Source organism: Corythoichthys intestinalis, chromosome 13, assembly GCF_030265065.1.
Source record: "Corythoichthys intestinalis isolate RoL2023-P3 chromosome 13, ASM3026506v1, whole genome shotgun sequence".
NCBI classification, from domain to species: domain Eukaryota; kingdom Metazoa; phylum Chordata; class Actinopteri; order Syngnathiformes; family Syngnathidae; genus Corythoichthys; species Corythoichthys intestinalis.
This window is the reverse complement of record NC_080407.1, coordinates 55827863-55846262: the sequence shown is the minus strand read 5'-3', so window position 1 is coordinate 55846262 and position 18400 is coordinate 55827863. Positions and strand designations below refer to the sequence as shown.

The 18400-nt window shown below is 43.3% G+C and overlaps 1 protein-coding gene across 2 annotated transcripts in view; it reads right to left on the bottom strand.

The window, feature by feature from the left end:
- Nucleotides 1-18400, bottom strand: part of LOC130928501 (adhesion G protein-coupled receptor L3-like) — a 231677-nt gene that overhangs the window by 27551 nt on the left and 185726 nt on the right. For both annotated transcript variants that reach the window (XM_057855157.1, XM_057855158.1), the window contains exons 18-20: nucleotides 14523-14732; nucleotides 11950-12170; nucleotides 3773-3839 (exon numbers count right to left, since the gene is read on the bottom strand). In XM_057855157.1, the coding sequence (XP_057711140.1) occupies nucleotides 3773-3839; nucleotides 11950-12170; nucleotides 14523-14732 (498 nt within the window). The remainder of the gene's footprint in view (nucleotides 1-3772; nucleotides 3840-11949; nucleotides 12171-14522; nucleotides 14733-18400) is intronic.

The following is an 18400-nucleotide window of genomic DNA, read 5'->3' as shown; positions in this document are numbered from 1 at the left end:
AAGTTTTTTTTTTTTTTTTTTTTTTCTACACAAACGTGCAGGTGTGGACGCAATTATTTTTCCCTGACGTATTAGGGCAGAATCCTACTTTTTAAAAAACCCTGCTACGTGCGGACATGGCCTCAGTCACACCCCAAACTCTCCTATGGCCAAGACTAAAAAGCTGTCGAAGGACACCGGAGACAAAATTGTAGACCTGCACCAGGCTGGGATGACTGAATCTGCAATAGGTAAAACGCTTGGTGTCAAGAAATCAACTGTGGAAGCAATTATTAGAAAATGGAAGACATACAAATCCACTGATAATCTCCCTCGATCTGGGACTCCGTGCAAGATCTCACCCCGTGGGGACAAAATGATAAGAACGGTGAGCAAAAATCCCAGAACCACACAGGGGGACCTAGTGAATGACATACAGAGAGCTGGGACCACAGTAACAAAGGCTACTTTCAGTAACACAATGCGCCGCCAGGGACTCAAATCCTGCACTGCCAGACGTGTCCCCCTGCTGAAGCCAGTACACATCCAGGCCCGTCTGCGGTTCGCTAGAGACCATTTGGATGATCCAGAAGAGGGCTGGGACAACGGTTGTGGTCAGATGAAACCAAAATAGAACGTTTTGGTAGGTTCTCGTGTTTGGAGGAGAAAGAATACCGAATTGCTTCCGAAGAACACCATACCCACTGTGAAGCTTGGGGGTGGAAACATCATGCTTTGGGGCTGTTTTTCTGCAAAGGAACCAGGACGACTGATCTGTGTAAAGGAAAGAATGAATGGGGCCATGTATCGAGAGATTTTGAGCGAAAATCTCCTTCCGTCAGCAAGGGCATTGAAGATGAGATGTGGCTGGGTCTTTCAGCATGACAATGATCCCAAACACACAGCCAGGGCAAAAAAGGAGTGGCTTCGTAAGCATTTCAAGGCACTGGAGTGGCCTAGCCAGTCTCCAGATCTCAAATCTGTGGAGGGAGTTGAAAGTCCGTGGTGCCCAACGACAGCCCCAAAACATCACTGCTCTAGAGGAAATCTGCATGGAGGAATGGGCCAAAATACCAGCAACAGTGTGTGAAAAGCTTGTGAAGAGTTACAAAAAACGTTTGGCCAACGTTATTGCCAACAAAGGGTACATAACAAAGTATTGAGATGAACTTTCGGTATTGACCAAATACTTATTTTCCACCATGATTTGCAAATAAATTCTTTAAAAATCAAACAATGTGATTTTCTTTTTTCTCCCCACATTCTGTCTCTCGTGGTTGAGGTTTACCCATGTTGACAATTACAGGCCTCTCTAATATTTTCAAGTGGGAGAACTTGCACAATTAGTGCTTGACTAAATACTTTTTTGCCCCACTGTATACGTCCAATCCGAATGACTATCCGCTGCCATCCCTCCCACTTCAACCGGATTGGATGAAAAGTTTATTTTTCCAATCTATTAGTTGTCAAATCGTTTCCTAACAAATGTAGCAATACGTGCTATATTGCCATAAGATCATCGTCATCGTGAGCCTTGTACGGCGAATTGTGAGCTACCCACCCTTCCCCCGAATAGGAAATCTAAATGATACTTCGGCCTGAAATACTGCCATTAAATATGAATTGCATTCTATTGGATTCATTTTTAATGCGGCGTGTGCACTTTTGAGAGAAAAGACATCAAAACTGGAGATGTTTAAGGATATTAAAAAATTAAATGGTGAAAAAGTGCATTAGACAAGTTAAAAGACATTTCAATTTTTGCAGGATAGGGTCTGCAACCGTTTCACTATTTCCTGGAAGATTTTTCCCCATGCAGGTTTGATAGGGCACTCATTGGCTGCCATTGACGTCCAGTCGAAATGGACAATAGTCACTTGCCCTATACAGGGTTAACAGCAAATTAGTCAAGCACAAAGTCAATTTAATGCAACAGAGTATCACTACAGAGCTAATGAATTTGTGAGGGGCACTTCTAGCCCTTTTCATTGGATTTGCGCTCCGGCACACCAACATTGATATTCTTCTTGGTACAATGATGAGAGAAAGAAGTGAGTCACCGGGCAACCGCGGGGATGTTTTTTTTTTTTTTTGTCGTTGTTGTTGCTGCGCCATTCCTCCTAAAACTGGAGCGTGACGAGCGTGCGTCGTGCATGTCCGGATTTAGAGAGTGAGTCACAACCGGGAAGGAAGACACATTTTTTTTAACGAAATCATAATTTAAAAAATTTTTTAAAAATTTATTATGATTGCTTTTTTTCTATATCATGCTATTATTTCTTTTGATTATATTAATATTTGAATCAAATCAATACAATAGTCCCCGAATAACTAGCCAATTGCACGAGCCACTTTGATCTGAGAAGTTCCGAATCATACCTGCTGTTGCAAGTTGAATTCGAGCCGAAACTCGAGGTGGCGTCGGATTCGAGCCGAAGCGCGAGGTGGCGTCTGATTCGAGCCGAAGCGCGAGGTGGCGTCTGATTCGAGCCGAAGCGCGAGGTGGCGTCTGATTCGAGCCGAAACGCGAGGTGGCGTCTGATTCGAGCCGAAGCGCGAGGTCAGGTCGATTCGAGCCGAAACCCGAGGTCAGGTCGATTCGAGCCGAAACCCGAGGTCGGGTCGATTCGAGCCGAAGCGCGAGGTCGGGTCGATTCGAGCCGAAGCGCGAGGTCGTGTCCACCCTCGAGGTCCCGTCGAGTCGAGCCGAAACCCGAGGTCAGGTCGATTCGAGCCGAAACCCGAGGTCAGGTCGATTCGAGCCGAAACCCGAGGTCAGGTCGATTCGAGCCGAAACCCGAGGTCGGGTCGATTCGAGCCGAAACCCGAGGTCAGGTCGATTCGAGCCGAAACCCGAGGTCAGGTCGATTCGAGCCGAAACCCGAGGTCAGGTCGATTCGAGCCAAAGCGCGAGGTCGCGTCGTGTCCACCCTCGAGGTCCCATCGAGTCGAGCCTGTAGGTCACGTTGAGTCGAGCTGGAACTCGAGGACACGTCGATTCGAGCTGGACCTCGAGGACATGTCGAGCCGAGTCACCAGGTTGTAAAGACGAGGTTGTCAAGTTGGCCCACAATCAGACATAAATGTACGTAAAAATATGTCTGTGAAGTAAAAAGTTTTGTTTGTGCTCCTATTGTTTTTTTTACACTACTTTTATAGGTCAATCAAGTCACAAGGGACAATGGCACAAAATTGGCAGGGAACTTCCCGCAACACACCCGACCATCTCTCACGGCAGAGCGGATGAGAAGCGCTAATCTGCGCTATTGACGATCGCACGACATTCAAAATGCATGATCGGATCATGGTTTCTTTCCAAAAAGTAGTCTACAAGTTGTCCGGTTGCCAGTGATTCCATCTTAATACATCACTCGGACCCGTCGGCATTAGCCGAACCGCCGTTTGAAAGCCGTCCGATCGATAAATGATCACAGGGAAAAAAACGAGCCGTTGTGTTATTTTGCCCGCCAGGCGAGGAAACGGTACGGCGACGGAGAAAGCAGTCGAGTCGGTGGGGAGGATCAATCATAATCTCTGTGCGGATTACTGTAAAACCGCATACTGAGCAGAGTCGCCTACCGCTACCCTCCCGCCCCGCCTACTATTGGCCTCCTCCGGCAATGGTGACAAACGGCAATATATTTTCGGTGCCCCTCATTCGTTTTCCTTGACAACCGCGTGCCCGACGGTGAGGTCCGCGCTCAACAGGACACTCTGCGCGGGCACCCTTATGCGGCGACCCGCAGGCTAAGTAGGGTTAATGAACACAAGGTTGGGGGTGGGTCAAACTTACCATAATTATCAAGGTTGCCGGTCCGATGAAACTCCAAATGAAGTAGGTGTCAAGGCGAAGCCAGCAACTGCAATGACAAGCAGATTTTTAACAGTGTGGTGTTCTCAAGTTAGGGTTTGGGGACATTTAGGGATCTACTAGCAAGAGTTCAAGGGTCTGAAAAGTCATTTCCCCAAATAATGCAATTTTTATAGGAAGATTTGCATTTTGAGGAACAGGTAGTCCCTGGGTTACAAAGTACACAGCTTACGTGATTTCGACTTTACGCCACTGGAGTCTTGTCCACCGTTAAAAAAGTCGCGTAACAGTAGCCCCTTTAAGACTTCTATTCCGCTAAATTCCCGTGTAATGTGATGTGGGATTTACCCGTGTCATGGGAAGATGTACTGGGGACACTTGGACACTTTTAGACTTGTGCCGTGTTGGTGATTCGGCTGTGCGGGAAGGACGGGATTTTACAACCCGGACATGACGTCCTTTTTTGTCCGCATCGACAACAAAGTCAACCACAGATTTCCCAAGATGGACTGTCCATAGACTTCATAACCTATTGACATGACACGGGAAACTGGGCAGATTCGTAGGGGGCCTATTTTCAAAAACTTCAAATATTTACAAAAGCAAAGCTGCTACTGGCCTAAAACCAGAACAGGCACCTACTTTAGCCCAGGGGTCCCCATCTGCCGGGCCGCGGACCGTTACCGGTCCGTGGCGTATTTGCTACCGGGCCGCACAGAAATAATAATTTAATAACAACCGCATTCTGGCAGAATTAACCCTGTGCCCCTGCTTAACACACCAATATCTCTGTCTACTCTAGATATAATACTACGAGATAGATTAGAATGTCGTCATAGAAATCCATTGATTGGACTGCTAACAGTACATCGTTTGTGTATATAATATATCTATGTGCGCTTGTCCTCGATAATAACGTATTGCTACGCCGCGGGTGCAGCACATTTGTTCCCGGAAATAATTAGCCCCCACATGAGCGAATATGACTGGAAAACAGACGTCTTTGAAGATATTTTTTCACGGCGAAAAGGGCACCTGACGAGCCTACAACCTCGAAGACCCATGAACTGCGAAGGAGTGGATTCGTGACCCGTTTGTGAATAATCCGAGTGTTTCGAGCATGTCTGTGCAACAGTAAGATCAACTTGTAGAGATCGCAACTGACGGCGACCTTATTAAACGTACATTTGAGACAACAACTCTACCGAGGTTCTGGATTGAAGTCATTCCGGAATATCCTGACATCGCTACAAGTGCATTGAAAACCTTGCTACAATTTCCAACATCGAATCTTTGTGAAGTGGGCTTCTTAATTAATGTTTAACGACAAGGCGAAGTCGTTAATGGTGAGAGCGGTGTGAAGTTGTTGTGTGCAGCTTACATGGCAGGATGTATCTGAGGAGAACTTTTCTACAAGTCCTTCCATGATCAAACGTAAGTTAATATTCCTTTCTTTCAAGAAAGTTTGTAGTGTTTACTTTGGAATCGCATTTTGCTGCTATGTTTAATGTTACGCGCATGCGCAGAACCGCAAAGTTGCAATTTTTGATGGGTTGCAAAATTTGTCAGAACACCGGTCCGTGAAAAAAAGACCCAAATAACACCGGTCCGTGGTGCAAAAAAGGTTGGGGACCCCTGCCTTAGCCATATATGAGTCTCCGTGAGCAGTGGCGTCAAAAAATTCAAAGTCGTTACCTTATAAAATCCCAATTATTTTTTTTTTTTATATAAGTATAACACAAAACGGCTATAAGTCTCAGATTTTACAGTCCCTGACAAAAGTTTTGTCGCTTATCCATTTTGTAGAAACAATTGCTAATAACCTGACTTTGAATTATTCAATTGGTTTCAGAAATGGCTCCTATGAAAGCTAAGGCATCACCCAACGTCCAGTATTTACATGCAATATACTATGTACAACAGTGCAATGGTCAATGCCTCACTGTCAACTTCTGCTACTTAACTTCTATTCACACATATTCAATGTGCCATACTTATTTACGTGCAATATTCAATGCCTCAAGGTCAACTTCTGCTACTTAACTTCTACTCACACATATTCTATGTGCAATACTTATTCACGTGCAATATTAATGTGCAACATTCAATGCTTTCACTGTCAACTTCTGCTACTTCTATTCACACATATTCTATGTGCAATACTTATTTACGTGCAATATTTAATGACTTCACTGTCAACTGCTGCTACTTCAATTATTTGCACTGCCTGAACATAGGACTACCTCACACACATTTTATATTTAGATTTTCGACTTTTATTCTTGCAAGCCACTTTCGAGATTGTCACTTGTCCTGCACTGAAAAGGGAGAAGCTCCACAATTTTATTGTACAACTGTATAATGACAATAAAGGACTATTCTATTCTACCCGGGGGACTACCTGTATAGGTTTTGAGAAAGTTTGACAACCTCTGCAAGAGTCTGCCTCTGGAGTAGGCACTGAGGTTTATTGAAATGACCGACCAAGCGAAAAAAAAATGGCCAATGAACCAACATAAAAGCTGATGAAGACCACAGCTCAGCCCGATTCGCTTTCAATTTGCCGGGTTAAGGTAGCAAATTACCGTCACAGATGATAATTTATGGATGATTCAATTAGTCCCAAATTGAATCCCGACTGTATCACTCCAAAGGAATTGCTTCGACCTCGACCCGGACCCGCGCGCGACAGTTAAACCCCGGCGACAAAGAGTCTCGCGAGCTCCGACGACTCTGTGTAGGCGCCGCAATTACGACAATAATGAAACCACGCGACCTCCTGACCTCAGAACAAGAAGGAAGAAGAATTACGAGAAGCGCAAGAAGACGACGCGGAGAGCCGATGGATGCGCGATGACGGAACGTGACTCATGGCTTGCGGTTGAATTATTAATGATCTCATCTCCGCTGCTTGCGGCAGATAGATACCTCCATTTTGGGCCAGTGTAAAATGACTTTCTTCGTACCTCCTAGAAATGAAGCCGGCGCGTTTACGGTCATGGATCAATTCTCGTACAGTAGATCTGAATGGTTTTGTACTAGAGAGAAGTTAGCATCTTATTAGCTAACCAACCAAGAATTGCTGACGCAAGCTGAACAAGGTCACATGGGGTAAAGTCAAATGAATCGGATGTCTAGCGTCGTCAATGGCACTGAGAGATTCAATATTATTTTACAAATGAAACTCGAGTTCAAGCTAGCAAGTAGTAGCGTGGCCGTGTCAATAATTCCAGACTTACCTAAAAAACAGCCATCTGGGCACTGAAACGCCCAAACGCCTGCACCGAAACCATAACTATGGGTGTGACAATATATCGAAAAGGTGATATTTTGCGATGCTTCGCGGTCAAAAAGCTTATCGATATGCTCCTACCAAGAATGGTTATATCGCTTTTAAAAGGTGTCGCTGTTTAAAATAGAAAATTCCTTAAAGTAGTGCCTAATGGTCTTTTAACAGGGATCTTGAGGGGAACTCTCTAAATTTTTCCACCGAGGCCCGATGTCAGGGACTTGATTTTTTCACAACTTGCCAAGGCTAAGTTCTGAGACCGCCGTCATTTTGGGGACAGTTGAGGGGGAATAAAGGAGTATCTTTTCTCGTATGTACTGTTTGTTTGTATTACTTTTACATACCCAATATAAAACAAATAGGATTTATATCATAGTTTAAGGAAAACAAGCAGAATGTATCTGACATAGGGCATAAGAGATAAATGACACCTTCTGACCACGGACGCCCAACGCATGCGTCATGCAGCTGACTGAGCAAGATTGACGCTGACTATGATAGGCAAGACATCTACAAGCCCACATCTGGAACACTAAATCCGGCAATTAGCTCTTCAGGACAGTCCAGAACAAATGGCGGGACGTCCTGTACTACCACAACACCCAATAACAAAAAACTCCAAGTTTGATAACTTAGACGGTGAGGCGTGCCGAACCTCCCACCTCTGTTGCCTCATCAACCATGACCCAGCCACAGTGACACACGAACTTGACCGCCCAAATCTGCAACAGAAGAAGACCCAAACACACCTCTCATCCTGCCCACGGCCCGCCCCGCGAAAGCCTTCAAAAAGACTGAATGTTTAACGAATAGTTGCTATTTTTCAAGGGAATCTTTTGTTGACTTTGATATGGCGACCCTGGAACCAGTCTGCCTCCTCGCCTGGGTCTGTTGCTGTTTGATCATTGTTGACCTAAATAAATTGTCAACTTGTGTTTCGAAGCCTTCTGACAGCTTTCAAAATGGAGTCAGTACAAGGGGTTAAGACTAAGGTGAACGAGTTTGGCCTTTTGGCTAGGTTGTCGGGTTTTCGCCGGACCAGGTCGTTGGAGAGGCGCTAGTTTGGGTCCAGCGGCTCGGCTGGCATGATTCCAGCAGGTCAAAATCCTTCAAGGAACCAACACATTTTCATCCAAAATCTTCCATAAGAATAGTGTCTACATTAGCTCACTGGCTGCCATTGACGGCGCAAGACATCAATTCATTTTGACTGGATTGGACATCGAGTGCTGTCAATGGCACCGAAACCACAGCCTTCACAGCCACTCTTTTGTAGGCATTTTACAAGTCACTTCCTATTCATTTTAGGGCATTTGTAGGCTGATTTTGAGTCACTTCCTATTCATTCTTGGAGGAAAGGAAGGGGAATGCCCACAAAAAAACTCAGTGCCCGGCATTGGCTGCCACAGACGTCCAATCCGGGTGGCAGCAAATGAACATTCGTTCATTAGCTTGTTTAGAATTGTTTGTTGTAGAATGATATTCTGATCCATGAATCGATAATAGTTGTAACGCCATCTAAGGACATCATCGCGAATCGTATCATATCGTGAGGTACCCAGAGGGTACCACCCCTCGTAATAACCCTCTTGTACTCCAACTGCCACGTAGCGGGCGGCACGGATTTTGGAATCCGAGCGTCGCGCAAACAAGGTGTTTACGCGTGCTCGGCGTTTTGTCCCCCGAAGGCTCGACGGCTCTTTGAAAAAGGAGAGCGACTACTTTATCAGAAGTGACAGGGCTTGATGCCTCTCCCCGAGACGACGGCCCAGAGAAAAACACACACGGACGGCGTAACCGAGAGGAAACGGCGCAAACAAAAAAGATGCGCTGGCAGCTCTTCAAAGCGCGCCGTCGTGTGCGCCGCTGTTATATATCATGTGGAAGGTTGTGTTGTTCATTTTTTTTTGCTAGCTTCCTCAGAACAGACAGTTTTAATGACTTGGTGGGCGGCGGGAGCTGCAGGCATGCCATCTTTAGCCTTCTCCGGGTTGTCTTTGACTTTTGGAAAGCATCGACTTCCCCTCCAAAGTTTCATGCCACTTTCTTCGACACGTATTCCTTGAGGAACCATGGGGAGTAAAATATAAATTTGAAAAAATGACGTAGGTCGCTCAAAAGTGTCTGCTCCCGGCGACGGGCTTTTGCTAAAAAGTTCCACAGCAGCGACGCGAAGGGAAATGACAAAGGCTATTCTTTGTCGAAAGTAACAAGTCATTTTTCAGCAGCGTGGTGTAATTGTTCCACCGATGGTGGGCGTTAATTATTCACATGAGGGTGGTGAGCAATCACCAGCATCCATTATGACCAGCTGAGGCTCAGCATGTCAAGAAACGTAGCAGCTTGCATGCGCCATTAGCAGGATGCTAACTGCACGTCTGAAGAAATACGGTATGTTGCTTCTCATTATAAGCATTCACCGGATTCGAGAGAGCCATTTATCTTGTCAACTCATTGGCGGCTATTCACGGCGATAGACGTTCGATCCATTTGAAGTGGGAGGCCGGCATCGAATGAACGAATGCCAAACCTCCCACCTCTAATGGTGACATTCATTCATTTTCCAAGCTGCTTATCTTCAACAGGGTCGCGGTGGCTATTCCAGCTAACCATGAGCGGTAAGCAGGGCAAACCCTGAATGTGTTGCTAACCAATCGCAGGGCGCAAGGAATATGTTGCATACATATTTTGGGGGGAAACGGAGTACCCGGAGAAAACCCACACAGGAAGTGGGGAGAACATGCTAAGGAAGGACTGAGCCCGGGATTGAACGCTTGATCTCAGAACTGTGAGGCGGACGTGCTACCCACTGATCCAACTGATCCACCGTGCCACCTAATGGTGAAAAACATCTTAATTCTTAGAGCCACATATGCAAAGGCATAGGTTTGGTCTCAATATTGGTAGAGACGTTACAAGAGCATAACCTGCATGTACACTTTTTGGGACGGGACATTAAAATGCACTTTGCCACATGGCAAATAAAAATCCCACATGGCAAAAAAAAAATGCCACATGGCAAAATTAATTTTGCAACATGGGAAAAAAATGCCACATGGCAAAGTCCATTTTGCGACATGGCAAAAAATGCCACATGGCAAAATCCATTTTGGCACATTGCACAAAAATTCCACATGGCAAAATACATTTTGCCAAATAGCAAAAAAAAAAAAAAGCCACACGGCAAAAAAAGCCACACGGCAAATACTGCCACATGGCAAAAAAGAAAAAAAAAAAAACAATGCCACATGGCAAAAAAAAAAAAAAAAAAATGCCACATGGCAAAAAATGCCACATGACAAAAAAAAAAAAGCCACATGGCAAAATCTATTTTGCCACATTGCACAAAAATGCCACATGGCAAAAAAAAAAAAAGCCTCATGGCAAAATTTTGCAACATATGGAAAAAAATGACACATGGCAAAATCCATTTTGCCACATTGCACAAAAATGCCACATGGCAAAAAAAAAAATGCCTCATGGCAAAATTTTGCAAGATATGAAAAAAATGCCACATGGCAAAATCCATTTTGCCACATTGTACAAAAATGCCACATGGCAAAATACATTTTGCGACATGGCAAAAAATGCCACATGGCAAAATAATTTTGCCATATGACAAAAAAAATGCCACATGGCAAAATCCATTTTGCCACATTGCACAAAAATGCCACATGGCAAAATTTAGCAACATATGAAAAAAAGGCCACATGGCAAAAAATGCCACATGGCAAAAAAAAAAAAATGCCACATGGCAAAATCCATTTTGCCACATTGCACAAAAATGCCACATGGCAAAATTAATTTTGCAACATGGGAAAAAAATGCCACATGGCAAAATCCATTTTGCGACATGGCAAAAAAATGCCACATGGCAAAAAATAAAAAAATGCCACATGGCAAAAAACAACGCCACATGGCAAAATCCATTCTGCCATAGGGCAAATACCACTTTTCGTTCTAGGCCCTGCTGCAAAACTGACCATTCTTCCAAAGACGTGTTTTTTGAGAAAAAAAAAAAAAAAAAAATCTCATCATTCACACATAAATTCAGGACGCCAAGGGGCACAAAAGTTGGATACAGTTTTGAGCAAAAACCTATGGTTCAGCCAAAATTTGCCAAAAACTTACCCATTATTCTCTAATGGCAACATTTCCCATCGATTTCCAATGGCTGTATTTGCCATTCATTTTAATGGCGCAAAAACTGAAGGCAACAGGAAGTGACACCAAAATACTTGTGCATTGCAGGGAAACTTGACACCTGAGGAATTTTTTTTTTTTTTTTTAAATGCAGTATTTTTGAGAGAAAAAAAAAAAAAGTAAAAACGATATCCAGTCCAACAATTGTTATCCATAACACATAATTCATACATCAATAATTTCAGACAAAAGCTGCATGCAGTTTTTGATAACAACTTTCCCATTCATTTTTAATGGCAGAACATTTCCCATTCATTTCCACTGGTTCTATTTGACCTTCATTACAATGGCATAAGAACCCAACCACGATAAACAGGAAGTGATGTCAAAATGCCCCAAAATCAACAGGAAGTGACCTCATATACCAACCATTACAGCAAAGCTACCATTGCAATTCCTCCAGAAATTGCATTTTCTAGTTAATTATTATTAATGTAAATAATACAGTTAATAAAATAAAATAATTTAGTTTTTTTTCTTCATTCCGTGGATTTGGCCATTAACTCATTGACTGCCTTGAACATCCAATTCATTTAACCAGCTGTGAATGCTTATCTATCAGTGCCATTGACGGCGCGAGACGTCCATTCCATTTTGACCGGCAACCTTCGTTCCAGTCAAAATGGATGGGATGTCAATAATACACCCGATCCCCAACGATACTCACACTCTGTCCGTGCCGTAACTGGGGTAGTCCACCACGGCCGAGACGACCACAACGAGGGCCGGGAGCCCGTAGCCCACCATGTAGAAGTAGCGGCGGCGCGAGTGCTCGCTCTCGAACACCTCCACCAGCAGAATGTAGAGCTGCACGCCCTCCAGGAACATCCATGTGAACGCCGCCAGGAAGAAGAAGTGCAGGAGGGCGGCGAAGATGGCGCACGCGATCTGAAGGGGGCACGGGGTCAACAACTAGCTTTGTGACCAAATGGAAGGCATCCCATCTCTAACATTATATAGTGCGTAGAAGGATCGGACTAATTATGTGCGCAGTTGAACATTACTAGCTTATTTTGTCCCTGAAATCGATTCAATTAAATGTGTGAAGGCTTGAGTGGACATTAACCATGCTCTGTGAGAGAGCCATGAATCGCACCCATAAAATCTTACGGAAAGGCAAAAAGCCTTCCCTTTAGGCGCAGAAATATTGAGAGACAGCGAGAACCAAAAGGGGTATTTGCCGTGTGGCAAAATGGATTTTGCCATGTGGCGTTTTTTTGCCATGCGGCAAAATACTTTTGCCATGTGGCATTTTTTCTTTGCCATGTGGCAAAATTGATTTTGCCAAGTGGCATTTTTTTTGCCACTTGGCAAAATGGGTTTTGCCATGTGGCATTTTTTTCTTTGGCATGTGGCATTTTTTTCTGTGAATGTGGCATTTTTTTCATTCATTTGGCAAAATATTTTGCCATGTAGCATTTTTTTGACATGTGGCATTTGTTTTGCCATGTGTCAAAATGTATTTTGACATGTGGCACTTTTTTGCAATGTGGCAAAATGGATTTTGGTGTGTGTGGTGTGTGTATATATATATATATATCTTTTTGTATGTGGCATTATTTGGGGGTATATGGCATTTTTGCAGGCCATGCACGTCCATGCTATTGATGGCTATGCACGTCCAAATTTTCCATTCATTTTAAATGGCAAAAGAAAAAAAAAAAAAATAAGTGGCTGTGATTTTTGACTATATACTTAACATCAGAGTGCACTGACATTCAACTAGCATCCAAGTAAGGCTATGCCATTGACGGCTATGCACGTCCAAATTTTCCATTCAATTTAAATGGCAGAAAAACATGTGGTTGTGATTTCTGTCCATACTTAACATTACAGCACATTGACATTCAACCGGCACTCAACTAAGGTTATGCCATTGACTGCTATTAACGTCCAAATTTTCCATTCATTTAATTGGTAAGTGTATCATGAAAAATCACAGCTACACGTTTTTTGGCCATTTAAAATTTGGACGTGCATAGCCGTCACTGACATGGATGTGCATGGCCGGCAAAAATGCCACATACCCAAATATATATATACCACAAAACAAAATCCATTCTTCCACATACCAATAAAAATTCCACATGTCAAAATCAATTTTGCCATATCAATCAATCAACTTTATACACATAAAAATAAAATAAATGAAAGGCGAGGTCATAAACAGACATTGCACATTAAAAGCTGAAGAAAAATTAAATGTTTTAAGGCGTGATTTAAAATCTAAGTGAAGGGGCCTGTCTGGCCACATATGGCAAAATCAATTTTGCCACATGGCAAAAAATGCCACATGGCAAAATCCTTTTTGCCACGTGATTTAAAATCCGTAAGTGAAGGGGCCTGTCTGGCCCATATGGCAAAACCAATTTTGCCACACGGCAAAAAAATGCCACATGGCAAAATCCATTTTTCCACATGGCAAAATCCTTTTTTTTTGCGACATGGCATTTTGCGACATGGCAAAAAAGATGCCACATGGCAAAATCCTTTTTTGCGACATGGCAAAAAAATGCCACATGGCAAAGTCCTTTTTGCCGCGTGATTTAAAATCCGTAAGTGAAGGGGCCTGTCTGGCCCCATATGGCAAAAAAAATGGCACAGGGCAAAATCCATTTTGCGACATGGCAAAAAAATGCCACATGGCAAAGTCCTTTTTGCCACGTGATTTAAAATCCGTAAGTGAAGGGGCCTGTCTGGCCCCATATGGCAAAATCAATTTTGCCAGATGGCAAAAAAAAAATGGCACAGGGCAGAATCCATTTTGCCACATGGCAAAATCCTTTTTTGCGACGTGGCAAAAAAATGCCACATGGCAAAGTCCTTTTTGCCACGTGATTTAAAATCCGTAAGTGAAGGGGCCTGTCTGGCCCCATGTGGCAAAATCAATTTTGCCAGATGGCAAAAAAATTGGCACAGGCAAAAAAAAAAAAAAAAAAAAAAAAAAAAAAGCCACATCGCAAGATCAATTTTGCCACATGACAAATACCACTTTTCATTCTCGGCCCTGCTGGAAATATTTGCATCATTTAAAAAATATATCGATTGATGATGATGAATCACTTTTTTTATTTTTAACGCACTTGGGTAGTTGCATTTTTGGGGGAAATTTATGTGATAAAATCCAACATCAAGAGTGTCATCTTGAGAGGCGATTGAAAATAAAAAAGACGCCCCAGTTGAGGTCAACTGCAACATTAAAAGACACTTAGGTAAATAGTAATCATGTTTCATGCTCACCGGCTGGTCAGCGCGATTGATCCCGACGAGGAAGAGTGACTCTGCGATGAAGAGGCAGATGCACAAGTTCTTGTGAATGGTGTTGCGGTCGCTCTGGAGGCCGCGGAAGAAGCAGAAGGTGAAGAGGCTGACCAGCAGGCACACCAGCGAAAGGAGGATGCCCACCCAAGTGATGACGTCCAGGAGCATATTGTGAACAGGGTCCGTGTTCTGCAACGCACACACAAAACGTCTCCCCTGTTGTTTCTCTCCAAAGTATTCTATTCGTCCTGGTGCCAGATTGATGATTCAACCGTGTCAGAATTGTTATTTATCTTTTTATTAACTCAACTGAAAATATGTGGGATGAAAAAGTACCCCAATAAATTCTGCCGCGCAGGCAGATAGTTCTAATATACGTTTCAGCACATAAATCCCGGAAAGATACTTTTGTAGATTGCCCGAGGATTTCCCATCTGGATGTTCCATCATTACCTGACGAGTCGCCATCCCGACGCTGACGGAAAAGACGGATCGTTTTTGAAAAAGTTGTTCCTGTACAGGGCACTCATTTGACCTCATCCTTCTGCTGTGAACTGAGTTTCTCACTGGCAGACGTCCAATTCATTTGAACTGGGAGGGATGGCAGCGAATGAACGAATGTTCATTCGCTGCCACCCTCCCAGTTCAAATGAATTGGACGTCCGTGGCTGTCAATGGTGAAGGAGATTGTACCTTTTCTCGTAGGCGCCGTCTAACTGTTTGGATTATTCTAACACACTGTATATAATCAATCAGGGAACCGTATCTTTTCTCATATTTACTGATCGACTTTTTGTATTACTCGAACACACCCAATATAAAATAAATACCACTAATAACATAGTTTAAGGGAAACAAGCAGAATATAGGGCATAAGAGATACATGACGCCTTCTTATCACGGAAGCCCAACGCGTGCGTCATGCAACTGACTGAGCAAGACTGACGCTGACAAGCCCACGTCTGCACCACCAACTCACGCAATCAGTTCTCCCGGACAGTCCAGAACAAATGGCGAGACGTCCTGTCCCAACACAAGGAACACCGGAGAACGCCTGATATCCAACGGATAACACGACTGACTCCATGAGCCCCTTTGACGTTGAGGCGGCAAAATCCACAACTCTCGTTGCCCTGACAAGAGTAACTCCCGAATCCTCCTGTCCAATCCACAAACAGACAATAATCCTAAACAATGCCCAAACACACCCTTCTTCTAAACCCTGCCCACAGCCCGCTCCGCGAGAGCCTTCAAAAAGACTGAATGTTTAACTAATCGTTGTCATTTTTCTTGGGAACCTTTTGTTGACTTGTGATATGGTGACCCTGAATCCTCGCCTGGGTCTCTCTGTGCTGTATGATCGCTGTCGACCTGAATAAATTCAATTCAATTTTATTTGTATAGCCCTATATCACAACAAGGTTGTCTCAGAGGGCTTTGCAGAGTCAATATGATACACAGTCAGAAACAGCAGGTGAATTAGATTAAGTTCATGTCCTGGGCATCCCCCATCCTTCAACCCTCCATGGCGGCAAGGAAAAACTCCAAAAACCCTATGGGGAAAAATGAAAAACCTTGGGGAGAACCACAGTCAGGAGAGATCCACTCCCAGGACGGACAGGCTATAGATGCACCAGGACTGAATAAATTGTCCACTTGTGCTTTTAAGCCTTTTTACAGCTTTCAAAATTGAGTCAGTACTTGGGTTAAGAATGCGCAGTTTGGCCTTTTGGCCAGGTTTTCACACACAAACAGACAATAATCCTAAAAACACACCCTTCTTCTGCCCACAGCCCGCCCCGCGAGAGCCTTCAAAAAGACTGAATGTTTAACTAATCGTTGTCATTTTTCTTGAAAACCTTTTGTTGACTTGTGATATGGTGACCCTGAGTCTGCCTCCTCGCCTAGGTCTGTAACTGTTTGCCTTGCTGTTTAACCTGAATAAATTGTCAACTTGTGTTTCAAAGCCTTTTTCCAGCTTTCAAAATGGAGTCAGTACAAGGGGTTAAGACTAAGGTGAACTCGCGCGAGTTTGGCCTTTTGGCCAGGTTGGATCTGCGCCAGCGCAGGTTTGGCAGTTTGGCTGACGCGGTTCCGGCAATCTGGCTAAGAGGTCAGATTCCTCCACTACGAATATTGCCAACAATCGTCTAGCTTTGTCAGTGTTACATCAGTAAACCGGCAAGTGACGTTAGCATCATATAAGGTGGCATACCAAGTTGCCCAGTGCGGAACGGAAAATAAGAAGCACTGGTATAGGTGCATTACCTCTACCGCCCCATGGAATAAAGGAGGACTAACTCCAACACAGACTTTTTATTTTTATTTTTTGAAACTCAAAATGTATTCGCCGCCTGACTGCTTGCACCGAACCGTGATGCCCGTACCATCACAAATACACAAATGCAGTGGTACCTCGACATACTATCGCTTCGACTTCATAATGATATTGACGGGTCCTATTCACCAGACACTGCGCCACGCCTTCAAGTAGGGGGCCGTCCTACACTCCGCTTAAGTCAGTCGCAGTTATTCAACATATGCAGCGATCCAACGCCAGATTTATGTTGAAAAAGTACAAAATCTGTACCGCATACAAACAAGAAGGATTGTCTCAGGAGAGATTTGTTTGAGGATTCAAGGTCATTATTATATTTTTCGTACCATGCATGCATTTTGAAACTTTGGGAGAAATTAGCCGCTACTGCACTGGCATCATAGTTCGCAATATTTACGTAAAATAAATGCTAACTGCACGTTTTTTTTTTTGTTTTTTTTTTTTGCTTCAATCCAAGAATCCAGAATGTTTTACGTCCATATATATACAGAATTCAGGGATTTAAGCATTTATTCACATGAATTTTCACCAGAAAAGCTTTGTTTACATCAGGCGGCTGCTAGGGTTAGGGTTTACATTCACTAACAGACTAGCATTGTACTTCGACATGTTTAAGTAAATTAAACGTTCACTGCATGTATTTTTGTTTTGCTTTTAACCAAGAATCGAGGCAGTCTTACATACATAAAGAATTCGGGGATATAAACACTTATTCACAAGAATTTTCACCGGAAAAGTTCCGTTTACATCAGGCAGCTGCTAGCTACATTCACTAACAGACTAACATTGTACTTCGATATGTTCACGTAAAATAAACACTAACTGCACGTTTTTTTTTTTTTTTTGCTTTCAACTAGGGTTGTTCCGATCATGTTTTTTTGCTCCCGATCCGATCCCGATCGTTTTAGTTTGAGTATCTGCCGATCCCGATATTTCCCAATCCGATTGTTTTTTTTTTGCTCCCGATTCAATTCCAATCATTCCCGATAATTTTTCCCGATCATATACATTTTGGCAATGCATTAAGAAAAAATGAATAAAACTCGGACGAATATATACATTCAACATACAGTACATAAGTACTGTTTTTGTTTATTATGACAATAAATCCTCAAGATGGCATTTACATTATTAAAATTCTTTCTGTGAGAGGGATCCACGGATAGAAAGACTTGTGATTCTTAAAGGATAAATGTGACTTTGTATATTGTGACTAAATATTGCCATCTTGTGTATTTGTTCAGCTTTCAGTAAATGATACTGTAGCCATGCCCAAATGCATGATGGGAAGTGGAACCATGACTGTGCGTAGTGGCACCAATTGATCTATCTTCTCTGCGTTGGGAAATAACATAGGGTGTTAAGAAAAAGATTAACTACTACCTTGCTTCCCCACATTGCTTCCCAGGATATTTCGAATTGTTGAGAGAGGGATTGTAAGGCTTTAGCCAATTAAAAAAAGGCTCCAGAGACTGTCAAAATTCACTCTACTCATAATACGCTGCCTTTTAGCTCTATA